The sequence below is a fragment of the Rattus norvegicus genome, chromosome 1 (assembly GCF_021556685.1).
Source record: "Rattus norvegicus strain SHRSP/BbbUtx chromosome 1, alternate assembly SHRSP_T2T, whole genome shotgun sequence".
Taxonomy (NCBI): domain Eukaryota; kingdom Metazoa; phylum Chordata; class Mammalia; order Rodentia; family Muridae; genus Rattus; species Rattus norvegicus.
Genome location: NC_141534.1, coordinates 270223069 through 270238055, shown reverse-complemented (window position 1 = coordinate 270238055; position 14987 = coordinate 270223069). Strand labels below are relative to the sequence as shown.

General features: G+C 41.4%; 1 protein-coding gene across 3 annotated transcripts in view; it reads right to left on the bottom strand.

The window, feature by feature from the left end:
- The window catches only part of Atrnl1 (attractin like 1), a 543698-nt gene that overhangs the window by 430226 nt on the left and 98485 nt on the right, over positions 1–14987 (bottom strand). For all 3 annotated transcript variants that reach the window (XM_087552341.1, NM_001431114.1, NM_001431115.1), the window contains 1 exon segment: positions 9520–9657. In XM_087552341.1, coding sequence (XP_087408467.1) covers positions 9520–9657 — 138 coding nt within the window.

Here is a 14987-nt window from a genome sequence, read left to right as displayed (position 1 = left end):
GCTCAGCTACCACTCAGGCCCACATCCAAGGCTGTGAATTGGCACTAGCCAAGCATCTACCCCATCTAAGATTTGCTGGAGTGCTTGGAGGGACCAGTCCTACAGATCCAAACTGCGGGATCTCCATGACACAGGACAACAACAGGATGTCCAAGAGGAGTCCCAGTGAGATCCAATGTTGATGGTGGAGCAGAAGCCAGAGGCCCTGGAACAAACCAATGACTCACTGCAATGACCATCTGCAAGCAAAGACCTGTGGGACACACTGTGACACTCTACCACCTCCACGAGATTTTCTTGGAGGGGGAGGTTGTAAGGGCGGGAGTACAAAAGGAAGGGGAGATGAGTGGGGAATTAGCAAGAATCAACAAAAGTTGAATAAAGAATAGCATCATCGAGGAATAAAGGAACACAGAGATTTATTGTTAATGTGACTGTTTGAAGAATGAATGAACACACCATCACATAGTTTAATGATAATCTGAACAATTTCAGACAAACATTGAGGCACATTCCAAGGAACAACAAAATCAATGCATATTAATATTTTAAAACTTGGATTTTATTTATCCTTCCTGGGAAAACATTGTAATGGTTATTCTTGCAGATTTTCCTTAAAGAATTATCATCATACAGTAACTTTAATAATTTCTGAAACCAAAAGAGCATGCATTAATATATTTTTGTGGAGCCCATTCTGCAAGAATTCCCCTGTGGTACTACACTTCAGAGTGAAATAGCACAAACACACCTTAAATGCGATTGTTTAAAATTTATATTTCACGGCAGTTTTTATATTATTCTGTGTTGTCAGCATCCGAGGCCACTGTTTTGTGCTGAGCAAGCATCTGTGGAATCATCACGCTGTGGCCTTTAGTTTGGGAAATTTTATTTGGCAATGATTTTATAGCCGGGATACACACTAGGGGGACGTGACATAGTCACATGGTATTTCTGTCCCCAAAACTATAAAGCTGCAGTGGCAACTTAAGCAAACTAAACAATGAAGAAGAAGAAAAAAGAAATGGTAGAAAGGTCATCCACACTAGCCGTATGTATAGAACACACTGTATGTATAGAACAGACTGTATGCATAGAACACTATATGTATAGAACATTGTATAGAACGCTGTATATACAGAACACACTGTATGTATAGAACACACTGAATGTATAGAACACTGTATTTCTAGAACACTGTATGTATAGAACACGTATGTATAGAACACACTGTAGAAACAAAATCTAAGCAATCATAATGGAAAGCCATTTTCTGCTCCTGTCTGTCATGAACACATGACAACGGTTTCTGGAGGTCTGGAGATCGTGCCAATTTAATCTCTTTTGTAGGCTTCTGTGCTAATTATGCTTAATGAAATATCCTAGGTTTATTACCAATTATCTAATATAAAATTCTACATAAGGAAAAAGTGTAACAGACACATAATTCAAAATGCTGTCCTTCAGAATTGTGATAGTATCGTGTTCATCTTGCTAGCTTTGACTGGCCAGCCTATGAGACACCCTAAACTTCAGCTCCATGTTTCTGGGAGAGAGCTAGATGGGTACAGAGGAGAGAGAGCCGCCTCTTGTGCTCTTGTAAGACTGCTGTTAATACTCACTAATCTCAGCTGCAGGATAAGAGCAACATCTCTCTGCTGATGAAGCCACTAAACGACACGATTCTGTTGAGAACTGGCTCTGTGGACTCTGTGATTGGAAACCTGTGCAGGTTCAGGCGGGAGCTGGGCACCTTGACATGCACATAGGAGCCTGGGAGCACTCAGAATGGAGCAGGGCAGCACAGTGTGCACATGAGCACATACACGTTCCTTGCTGAGTTGCTTTCTTTCATGGTTCCATAATTCTTCATGTAAATTGCTAAATTTCTTGTCCATTTTGCTAAGCATTCCTTCCATGTCGCTGACTTTTCCCTTCCATGCACAGAAATGAATTTATTTACTTGTTTGTATCCTCTTTCAGGTCATTGATGATTTTTAATGAACAATCAAAAACTTTAGAACCATTCCTTATTTATTTGTAAAGTAGTTATACTATTTGTTTACATTATAAAATACAATTAAACATTCAGGCAAAGTTCTTAGCAATGTTCTTGGTATTAAAAACTGACCAATAAATATGAAATGAGTTTGAAGATGAGGCAGGAGGCTTGCTTATGGGAAATAAGAAATACAGAGGACACAAGACGTGTAGGACATGGCAAGGGTAAGAGTTGAAAGTCAATTATTTGGAATGTGTTTTTCAAAAGCCTTGAAGCACTTACTCCTTTGACAAGTTTAGACTGGAAATTTCAGAAATAAAGATAAAATCTCTTCTTGAGTCACTTTCAGAAAAAAACTGTCTCTCTATTCCTACAAACAAAGTATAAGGGGGTGGTTACAACTGGAGAGACTATATGTGATTGTGTGTGAAAGGTGGGTCTTTGTATTACGTTAACCGAGACTGAATGAGACCCTCCACCATGTCGGATACTCAGCAACATTTAACAGCAACAGAAGAGGAAGATCAGAGACCTGACCTTCTACATAAGGGAAATAAATTATAAAAAGGGACACTATCACGGACAGGTGGAGGAAGAATCATGTACAGATGTAATACAAGGGTTGAGAAGAAAGAATTATGGATTTACTAACTGCAAGGCCAAAAAGGTCAAAGTGTAAATAATAACGCCACTGGATTCAGTTTGTAACTGAAACGTATGCAGAAGCGTGCAGCCGAAAGCTGACAAGTTCCAAGCTATCTAATAAGCTAATCTGGACTATTCACTAGATGTACAATTAAATCTTCTGGATGTTTGCGATAGCCTAAAAACTGAGTTTTTAAAAAAATCCATAAAAAGTAAGCAAGAAAATTCATAAATTTATTCATGGCTAATAAAACTCAAGCACTTTTTATCCATGTCTAATGTCATATATAAAAAGGCCTTTGAGAGAAAAGATTTCTTATGCAGTACGTTCAGAGAATGTTTAAGTCTTACAAGTTATTTATAAAAAATATTTTGCTAATGATGCCTACATTCCTAATAAATAATTAACTTTCTGCAATCACTAATTATCCCAAGCATTATATGAGCACTGCAAATACACACACACAAACACACACACACACACAAACACACACACACACAAACACACACACACACATCCAATTTGACATTTAACTTAGTTTAGAAACCAACCCATTAAGTATCATGTAATAAATGTATTATATTATTTACTCGTTAAGTATTTTGTAACAAATTTATCCAAGAAAAATATGATCTAGAAGAAGGAAAGGTATTAGTCAGACAAGACTAGAAAAGCGTTTTCTTTTTCTACTTGTATTTTGCATATAAGTAAGGATGAAGACTCTGGACAAGTACTTTGTGGTTAATAACATACTTACCTGCAGTGTATGAAGAATGGATCATAATGAAATTCCTGCTGCTAGCAATGACTAAGGAAAACTGTAGCATAGATTAACACTGTCCCAAGCGATCAGGGGGCCACTAAATTAACTCCGGAATGGGACTTTCCCAGATCATTCGATCAGAATAAATCTTTGTCCTTTACTCTGTAACTTGATTTATTCAGAACGCGATGACGGTACCCCACAATGTTTGTAAATTTGGTTATAACGTACTTCTGGCAGTTAATGAACACTCAATCACTATTCGAGGATTTCGAAGATAATTCTTCTCTGTGAGGCGCTGCAGTCTGTGGGTGCACTGAGCTCCTCCACTCTAAGGAAAAGGTCATTATTTTCTTCTACTGCAATTTATAAGCCAGTTTGGAGAGCACATTTAAAATGTATACCAAAAAATACATCAGTTTGAATAAATTAACCATAACTTCAGAGTACCCACAATGTGTCAGTGTTCCATTAAGGAACATAAATTTAAAAGCACTTCCCCCTTGGAGAAGTTCAACCAAGAGGGAGGCCAGATTTTAATTCTATGTCTCTAGTGCCTTCTTCATCCATTTCCTGTCTATCTGCTGGATGAGTCTGGATCTGTGCCTACCCAAATGCTGCCTTGTCTGTCCCTGCCTTTGTGTCTGTGTCCCTGAACCAAGTTTTGCATGGTGTTTTTTGAACAGCATAGAAAGCATCACAGGAGGAAAAAATGAGGGACACTTACACAAATCTTTAAAAGCATTGCAAGAGACAAAGTCACTAAATGCAACTGACCCCAACTATCCCAGAGAACAATCAGAAACAGTCAAGCAGTATTCATATGCTGCCTTCAACATGTGTGGGGGATATTCCTGGTAGGAGGTTGCTTTCAGCCTACTTGCTGCCTCCAGGGTTTACAGATACACACACACACACACACACACACACACACACACACACACACAGAGAGAGAGAGAGAGAGAGAGAGAGAGAGAGAGAGAGAGAATTTAAAGGTAGTATCTTAGGATTATAGTTATGCACCTTGGCATGATTGGCACACGCCTTTCATCCAGTTCTCAGGAGGCAGAGACAACTTTGAAGACAACATGATCTTCATAGAGAGTTACTCGCCAGCCAGAGCAACATAATAAAACCCTGTCTCAAAAATCAAAATAACAAAACAGATTCACAGCTATTCACTCACTTCGGTTAGGATTTAATTGCGTGGGAAATCCAAGGCAAATAAGGTTGGTTGTACATTGTTTTCTTTTTTTTTTTTTTGGTTCTTTTTTTTCCGGAGCTGGGGACCGAACCCAGGGCCTTGCGCTTCCTAGGTAAGCGCTCTACCACTGAGCTAAATCCCCAGCCCCCTGTACATTGTTTTCTTAAAGGCAGGTTGAACAACAGACTGAGCTCATGGTAGGACACCAGTCTTAAATGACCTCAAGGCACACTGTTACCTCTAGCTTAAGGTCCAGCAAAATCTCCAGCCTCTTTCAATGTGACAGATATTTTCATAATAATAAACTACCAAGTTTTTATAGAAAAAGTCTCAATCATACAATGTTTGGGTGATATGAAGGGGACTGGACCCATGTCCTGTCATGGGAAGCAAAAGCTATACCTTTCACCAAAAGCCCCATCCCTGGTTTTATTGTTGTTGTTTATCTGTTTGTTTGTTTTTGAGGAAAGCCTCACTTCCTAACTCACAGTGCCTTGAACATCATAGTCTGTAGATGTAGAGGAAGGGTAAGCCAGCAACATGGATGTTCTAACAAAGGATCACATGCAAAGACCTTCTAGGTCTGTGTGATCTGTCTGGAATGCAGACATGCCCTTAGCATATGCTGTGAGTCCCTCAGAGTGAAGGTACAGTCAGTTTGTAGAAGGAAGCAGCTATGTTTGAACATGACACTTAATTGAGGGGCAGACCAAGTTGGGAATCAGAGAAAGATTTGACAGAATGGGTCAGAGATGGGACATGAGAACAGCACAGGAAAGAAAGAACTTAGAAGAGCAGAGGGAGAGCGAAAACAGTTTTACAGAGATGGGTTGCAGGTGAAGACAGAATAAGCCAGAGAATAAGGAGGAGCCGGAAAATTAGAACACATTGCCAGAGTTATTTGAGGCCAATCGGAGCAGTTCAGTCAGAAACCAACAAATGACAGTTTGAATCAGTTAGTTTGGAGAGGAGCTTGGGCCAAAACATCTGAATTGAACCAACCAGCCAGAGTTCAGAAAGAACTAGAAAGGGTAAGCTTATTCAGCAGTAAGCCTCCAAGAGGACAATTAGATCTGGCAAATAAGTTACATTTGCAGTATGCAGCCTTGAACACACTATTCTCCTATGCTAGCGCCACCAAGTGTTGGGATTACAGACATGCGCCACCATGCCCACCTGTGCTATTCAATTTTACCAGCACGCTTTGACCTGCTAACTTTGAATGATGGCAATCACAGCATGGCTGCATCGGTTGGCACTGAGGGTGAGTACTTAGAAGAAGCACACACTGTTTCATCTATAAACAGTCCCTCACAAGGCACCAGACAGATGCCCCAGTTGGTCAGACGCCTTTAACACAAGGGCCGATCTCCAGAAGAGTGGTGCGTGCTCTCTACCTTGGAGCAATCTCTCCAGGTACAGCTCTTCTAGAGGACCGAAGCTCAGCTCCCAGAAAATGACAGCAAATGTATGCTTTCTGACCTTTTACATTTTAATTTTAGCCATTGCTACATAAATTACCAATGTGACATGTCATTTATTTGTCACCTAACTGGTGATGAATGTGGCCATAAAAATAAAATCGGTTATTTTTATATATCACATGACAACATAAAGTCACAGACAGCAGGGCATCATCCTGCCACCTTTTAGGACCTAAAAAAAAAGTCAAGGATTATCTAAAGTTTCATAAAAGTCTGCACCAAGGAATTCAATAGGCATTAATCCTTCATCCCATTTAATTTTCTATTTACTGTGCATTAATTAGCTTGCCAGATGTGATATGTCAGTAACAGAAATTAATATGGAATAATTAAACTAGTTTTGAATCTAGCAGCAGAATACCATACCCAAAGGGAAGCATATTTCTCAAAGCACCCTGCCTGCTGAAAGCATAAAGTCCTCCATAACAGTTTAAATTATTCTGTGCTGATCATAGAGAGCAAAATGTTCCTTTTCTTCCATTTCGGCAAAAGTTTATATAATCAGTCATATGCATCTGGTTCATGACACCACAAGTGCAACCAACAAGGGCTGCGGAGACGGCTCGGTGAGGAAGAGCACTGGCTGCCCTTCCTAAGGACGCCGGTTCAATTCCCCGCAGCTGATAGCAGCTTCAGCTATGTGCTTGTCAGTACCAGGGGTCTAACACCCTCCTCTGGCTACCAGGGACACTGCAAACATGTGGTACATAGACGTACACACCGGCAAAATGTAAGATAAAATAAATGTTTTAATTACAAAGCAGAAGCCCCACATTAAGTAGATTTCATCCACATGATCAGAATACGAGAGAAAATTTTCAAAGAAATTTAACATTTAAGAAATTAGAAATCTTTGTACTTTGAAAGATTTAGTGTTTAACGTGCACATTTGGTTGTGTGTGTGCATCTGTGTGTGTGAATGTGGGTGTACGATGCGCCTGGAGGCCACAGATGGCATCAGGTGCCTGGAGGCAGAACTGGAGGCTCCCAGCCCACCTGACACAGACACTCGTAAACGAAACCCTGAAGGGACAGAGAGAGCTCCTGCCCACTGAGCCGTCTTTTTCATCCCCAAAACGTTTGTATTTTAAAGGACACTGTGATTTCCTTTAAAGATGATCTACAGTCTGCAAATATTTGATAACCGCAGTATTATAAGGGTCTATTGTTCTGAATATATAAAGACGTCTTACAATTCGGGCAGATGGAGAGCAATAAAACAAGGCCCGTATTAAAAATGGCCAAGGCTCTGGAAATATTTGTCTAGATACCACAGCAACAGCTCAAAGAAATGGCGGTACAGGGACTATAACAGTGTCTATGTGCCCACATGCGTAGCAGTGTTCAAAATAACCAAAGGGAGATATGATTCAAGCCTCCTCAGCAGCAGACTGGATGGATACATTGTAGTTTAAGAAGGCAGCAGCAGAATGCTGTTACCCTGAAACACAGACGGGCTGGCTAGAGAGAAGCTGGAAGGTGGAAAGACAGACAGACGGAAAGAGAGTGGTGGCCAGAGGCCAGAGGACCAGTTCACAAGAGGAAACAAAATCTTCAGAATCTAACTAAAAATTACACTCAAAATCAAATGATTTTACACCCACCTCTCACACCACCACCCTGGTCTCAGCTTCCGCCATCTGTCAACCGACAAAAGGACAATAACTTTCCCTCTAAACTTTTAATCTTGACTATTTGCACTGCAAACACTCAGGAGCATCTCGTTCTCCTACACAGAGCGCACGGCACACTCTCACCATTTCCCACAAGGCCCTCTAGTTCCCTCATGCTCTCAGCCTCACTCCCCACGACAGTCTCCTCATCAGCAACCTTGGGGATCTTTTTTTTTCTTTCTCTCAAATGCATTAGAAAATGATTTTACGGACAGCTATCACAGCTGCTACTTTTGTCTGGAACGTTCTTCTCTCAAAATACAGTGAACTTCATTACCCTCCAGAACTAGATGGCAAGTCACTTGCTAAGGACACCATGTGCCCGGGTCCTGGGGACACAAGGAATCAAACTGGCAGTGTTCTGAAAACTTTGTCCCTCCTGCCTAGCTTTCACAGAACCAGGAGCTGCTGTGTACAAAACTGAGGTTGGGGAAATGGTGGACAGTCGCTCAGCTGTGAACGCAGTGAAGCACAGTAAGCACCAGCACAGCGAGGTATGCCCACTGAGCTATAGTGACAGGTTTCGGCAGAAACCAAACACTTTCTGATCAGACTGAAGACGCACTCCACAAAACAGAATTTATACCTGGTCCCGAGTTGGGCCAAGTACCATTAGCTGTGTGAGTTATAAACTCGAGAAAGAATTACTGCCAGCACTCTGTTAAATGGATACAGTATTAAGCTGCACTCTCTCCACATCTAATCTATTAGAGCAGCAGATAGCATAGCTCTCAGCCGTCATCAGAGAACCTCCCTGCTGTAGTATGTGGCACCCAACAGAGATTCACGTAGGTCAAACGGCAGAGCGTAAGAGACTGTGCAGTGTTCGTCCCTGACTGGGACATCCACAGTGCATACTCTCCCCACGAGGTTCAGGTATCACCACAGAAAGGAGGTCAGAAAGACCATAAAGGCCAGTGGTTGGTGGCAGAGGGATGTTGTCACACAAATTCTCCACGCATGGCAGGAAGGCTACACTCGTGAACCCCTGCAGCTGTAGCCACATGCACACCACCTGCGTAGGATCAAGACAGCTCAAGTCCAGCATGGATGGGGAAGGGGCCGTGGATCCTAGCCCGAGCTGAGGAGATCCTTGGAACTGACGGCTGAGGTAGGGAGACTCGGTCTACTTCAATGCAGTCCATGTTCCACTGGATGGTCCTACCAGCACCCATATACTGCAGTACTGTGTGGACCCGGTGGAATTTAAAAGGGAGGCCAGGAGGTTGGGAAAGAAAAGTCGTGGGCTATAGCAACAGTGAGAATGAAAATAAGAAAACCAAGCTAACTGAAAGAAGCCAGTCAAAACAAGTTTCTTTTGTTTTGTTAAAAGTAGCAGAATTGATATTTCAGACCAAACCCATTCTCTTAAATGCCAGGAAGCCGCGCAATCCACACAGAAATCCTAGCTGCTTTTAGGTACCATTCTTTACCTATCAACTGTTTATTCCAAAAGTCAATAATCTATCAAAGAAAATCTGCAGTGATCACTTTATCAATGGGATTGTACGCACTTTACTACATTTCTTGTAATAAGTATGCATTCAAGTTTAAAAAAGTAATATTTTAAAAGAAGCATCTCGCAGAGTTTTTATAATTCAGTCTCTAACCAACAAATATTACCTTCAAAAATAAATGACGCTGGATAGGAAAAATAATTCTCGGTCTGTTTTTGGGAAGAGCTATCTCACTTCTCGTTCCTCCTTCTGATCAGCACATACACTCTGAAGAACATGAAAACTTTTACCTGTGCACTGCCCACCATTGGTTGGGTCTCCGTAGTACCCCGGCATGCAGTCCTGACACTGCCTCCCAGTGGTGAGATTCTTACACTGCTCACAGACATTGTTGTTGATGCAAGTGCTGTGTCCGTTACACTGGCAAGCTAAAGGAAAGAGTAACAGTGTCACAAAGAACCCAGTAACAGTAACTGTGCAGAAGTCACTTGAGACTGAAGTTACTTTTAAAATCGAATTCTAGCCAGGGCAAAGAGCATCCCCTGGTTTTTAAATAAGTAAGGCACAGGGCTGAGAGCAGCAGCAGTGACACATGACTAAGTAAGGCACAGGGCTGAGAGCAGCAGCAGTGACACATGACAGTGGCTACATCGTATTGCAGGTCACAACTGACCTCGTTAGTGATAAGATGTGGGGGCTACAGATAATGTGAAATGTCAAGATTACAGGTATATAAGGAATATTTTAATATTCTCATTAGAGAATCTTATATTTTATCTATTAAATTACATAAAAACAAGATTAGATAATATAACTTTGATAAAGGATAGTGAGTTCTTAATATCTCATAAACGTATTTTACTTATACTAAATAACAAATCATAGATATGGAAAAGTATCTGGCAACAGGTCTTTATTTCCAAAAATGACTGTTTACTGAAATGAACAAGGGGAATCTTTTCGTTTGAACAAAGGTGTATCTTCTTAAAATAACAAGACAGTTTCTAAACCATCTATTAAAACAAGCAGATCTATTAACGGAAAGTTCACAGTAAAGAAAATCAAATGTGTAAAATAATATATTTAAAACATCGTGACTTTGCTTGCAGACGCCTTAAAATTCACAAACGCCTTTCCAAAGCTCAGCAGACCTCGCTATGCCGTCAGTCACCAATGGCCAACTTGGAGTTCTTTTATACTGAAAACATTATGTTGTAGGGCTTCTGTTATCATGCTTAAATGGCTAAGGGGAATTTTTGTAGAGACGTGCCGTACACGTAATTAATTCATCCACAGTTAATTCACTCAGGTTAGAAACATGAATAGCCACTACAGGTCAAGAATTGCCTGAAGAATCAAAATAAGAAAACAGGCTAGTACACTTTGTGAAATTTCAAGCCACACAAAAACAGTTATCTAAGTCGAAGCACGTGCTTCCGAGTAAGAGGGCTACGTTTAGCTCTCCCACCTAACGCACCCTACAGGTTATGATGGAAATGGTCGAGCGAGGGATGTTCCCACAAGAGCAGCAATTTGGGAGTGGTGATAGCGACACAAACAAAAAGCACAGGAATGGCCAACACCACCTCACGAAATTAAAAGACCACGGCTGGCCAGAGGCCAAGTAATCTTTCCTGTCTGAATACAAAAAATTCAAAGGCAGCCAAGAAGCCTGTGTCTTGGACCCAGCTCCCCATGGCTGTGTGTCACAGTGGATCTAATGAAAAGGATGCATCATGCAGACATGATAGGATTTAGACCTGACTGCAAGGGGAAATTCTGCGAAAGGAGGGTGCTGGCAACTGGTATGCTTACAACAGATATTCTATCAATGACAGAGGACAAGGCCTACTGTAAACGGCTGTATCAAACACAGAAAAAGAAAGGCTATCCTCCTAGGCCTGCGATGATGCTTTAATCAACACTGGCACCAGACTGCACCAAAAGGTAACATGACCTGACACTGAACAATTCTTCCAGGGTGAACTTACTTTAAAGGTTCTGATATCCACATAACTATAGAACAAAAATAAAACTGAAGACAATCCGTCTATTTTATTCCACCTACATTTTAAATCTACCCCAGATGGCTCCTCATTTATGGAAAGATGAACGGAAAAAAATCAAAATAAAACATGATGACAAATTCATCATCTGACAGGCAAATAAAGCACACAGTTCTGAAAACACGGGCTCTTCATAGACAGATGTGTGGCACTGGAGAATGTCTTCGTGACATTATTAGTAAATATCCAACATGCTTACACAGAAATTCAAGGCAAAAACACAATTTACCTACAACCTTTTACAACACACAAATACACAGCTTATCTTAAAGGAAAAGCAAACATCCAAGGACTGAAAACAGGGCAGAGACTGAGCTGGAAGGAAAATGCTGTACATCAGACAGACGGGCAAGCATCGGCAGGGGTGGCTCCCAAACTCTAGCAAGGCCAGCAAAGGTACCGGTTGCCACCTTCCAGGAAGGGAGGGAAAGTGAGTCACAGACATAAACTGGTGTTATCACCTGCCTCAATTCAGAGAAACCACCAAATTACCAAAAGCATACCATGAGACCAAAGAGACAGCAAAGATTCTTGTATGTCACCAACGTCTAGGCATGAAAGAAAAGGATGCATAAAAACGTAAACTCTCCTATCACACCATATGCTGGACGGAAGCCTACATCAGCACTTGATGGAGCGACTCTGAAAGCAAACAGGCATCCTGTGCCGAGGCCCTCGGACCTCACAAAGGCAGCTCAGAATGACCCATGAAACGCATCTACAACCCACGTCATGTGAGTAAACCAAAGAACTGAGACGAGAAAACACTTTCTTTCCAGAAAAGCACCACACAGTCAATGTCATATTTAACCTATCTGACACACCCACTGGATCTTCAACCCAACGATGACATTTCCCTTCTGTGGGTTTCCCTTGGCCACTTTTCTAAAACTGCTGTGTCGCTTTCAAATCGCACTTTAAAATTTAGATTTACAGAGTTTTAGATTTCTAGAGTTGCAAAAATACCACAAAATAATTATATACCAAATGTTAGTTAGAATCTTACTGCAAAATTTTGCAAAATTAAGAAGTTAACATTGGTTAATTATACTATAACACTACTACCTAAATTAGACTTCAGTTGTACTTTACAGCTTTGCTACAAATGTCCTTTTTCTGTTTCTTTACTCTACCACATCATAGTGACTATATTAGTGTGTTAATTATTTATAATGAGATTTATTATACACTTTCATACATAAATAAGATACTTGGACCATATCACCCTCAGAGCTGCAGCTCTCCCCTCACAGCACTCTCTCCCTCTCCCCAGTTAGTTCATGTGTGCATGCAAGAGAGCGGGAGAGAGAATAGGAGGGGGAGGGGAGTCAATTATTTTGTTGCCTGGGTATGACACATTGAGAAGTCTTTCAGTTTAGCTTCCTCCTGCCTCCTCCCTCCTCCCTCTGTCTCTCCCTCTCCTCCTTCAGCACTGAAAAATGCTCTAAGCTTATCTTGTGTGCTCCCTGCCCCAACTATAAAATCAGCCCTTATGAAAAAAACCTTTGACTCTTCCACTGGAGAATGAGGTTTAGGGGGTGTATGTATTTGGCATGTTCATGAGGTTTAGAGGTGTATGTACTAGGCATGTTCATGAGGTTTAGAGGTGTATGTACTAGGCATGTTCATGAGGTTTAGAGATGTATGTACTAGGCATGTTCATGAGGTTTAGAAGTGTATGTACTTGACAGGTTCATGAGGTTTAGAGGTCTATGTACATGGCATGTTCATGAGGTCTACAGGTGTATGTACTAGGCATGTTCATGAGGTTTACAGGTGTATGTACTTGACATGTTCATGAGGTTTAGAGGTCTATGTACATGGCATGTTCATGAGGTTTACAGGTGTATGTACTAGGCATGTTCATGAGGTTTAGAGGTGTATGTACTTGACATGTTCATGAGGTTTACAGGTGTATGTACTTGACATGTTCATGAGGTTTACAGGTGTATGTACTAGGCATGTTCATGAGGTTTACAGGTGTATGTAATTGACATGTTCATGAGGTTTAGAGGTGTATGTACTTCGCATGCTCATTGCTCTGGGATGTCATGACGTATGTGCCCTCTCATCAGACAGGGTTAGGAAATATGTGAATTAGGACACATATATGGATTTTGACAAATGTATATAGTTCTGCACTAACACAAGTACACATGCATGTTTATGATTATTTCAATGTATAGATTTGAAGCTTGAGTACAGACCCATTGTAGTCCTCATCTCTTTCTTAGCTCTTAACTTCCCTTATCGTGAGAACTCTGAATCCTAGTAAGCACACACTGAAATACAGCACACACACAAAGAATTGTTAGAATTATAAAATAATTCTTGTCAGGAATAGATGTAATACACCAGGATACCACAAGTTTACATATAGGTTCTCTATAGTCTTGCTCTAGAGAGAGAGACAGACAGTCAGACAGACAGACAGAGACAGAGACAGACAGACAAAGAGAAAGACAGTGAGAGACAGAGAAAGAGGCAGAGAGAGAGAGAGAGAGAGAGAGAGAGAGAGAGATCTATAGTGCAGTCAGGTTCGTTTTTGACAATTTGCATTCCATTCTTGAATTATTTTAAGGTAAATGGCTTTAAATATATATAATAAATTTCACATTTTGTGATATAAGGGTAGGAATTTTTGTTTCGTTTTTGTTTTTGTTTTATGGTACTAAGCATTGTGCCAACAACCTGTAAAAGCTGGGCAGTAATCTACTACTGAGCTACATCCCAAGAACACAATATGGATTTTGACAAAGTTATATACTGCCTACAGACAGACCAGACAGACAGACCTATAGTACAGTCAGATTCATACATACAGAGCACACATGCAGATATATAAACACAGAGTGCTTCCACGCCTCCTCAAAGTTTACTGATGCCTAGTGAAAGGCAAGCCCCAGCCCCACTCCTGACACAGGACTAAATGTTCCGCCCACACGCCTTGCTTTGTATCAGATTGTCTTTTTAAATTATCACGAGCATCTCTTGGTAAGCAACTTACACTTAAGTTGCAGCCACAGCACTCAGCAACTTTGTCCTTTGGACTGTTGCTGCTGCTGCTGCTGCTGCTGCTGCTGCTGCTGCTGCTGCTGCTGCTGCTGCTGCTGTTCTTGCTTGGTTTGGTTTGGTTTGTCACTTGCTCTATGGTCTCAGTGCTGTAGCAAAGCAACCCATGTAAAGCAGCCTCTGGGTAGCTCTCAACTATTCTGCCTCGGGCTTTCCCTGGTCCCAAGGACCCTGGATAGCACCCATAAGGCATCAGGAAGAGATGCAGAAGTAGATAAACGCCAACCTCAGAGGAACAACTCCTCAGAGTTATCATTTATCACGACTCTTCCCACGTCCCCAGTGGTTCTGAGGGCCACACTGCTGGGCCGTAGCCAGCCTAATAACACACATATTGATTTTCTAGCTTCATTTTAGATTCTCTTCATTCCTTCATTTATACTCTTAGAAGCATCTCCTAAGTAAAGGGCCTTGCCCCCGCCTGGCGCCTCGTCCATGACATCACACAGGTGTCCTTGCCCCCACCTGTCCCCTCCTCTGTCCTAGCCACCTTTCTACCATGGATGTTCAGTACACCGCATCCACGCTCTCCGTGGGGTTTGCTGGAAACATGGGAGAGCATGAGAATTCTAGGATATTACAGGGATACAAACGATAACAAATCTGTGTGTTCATGAAGA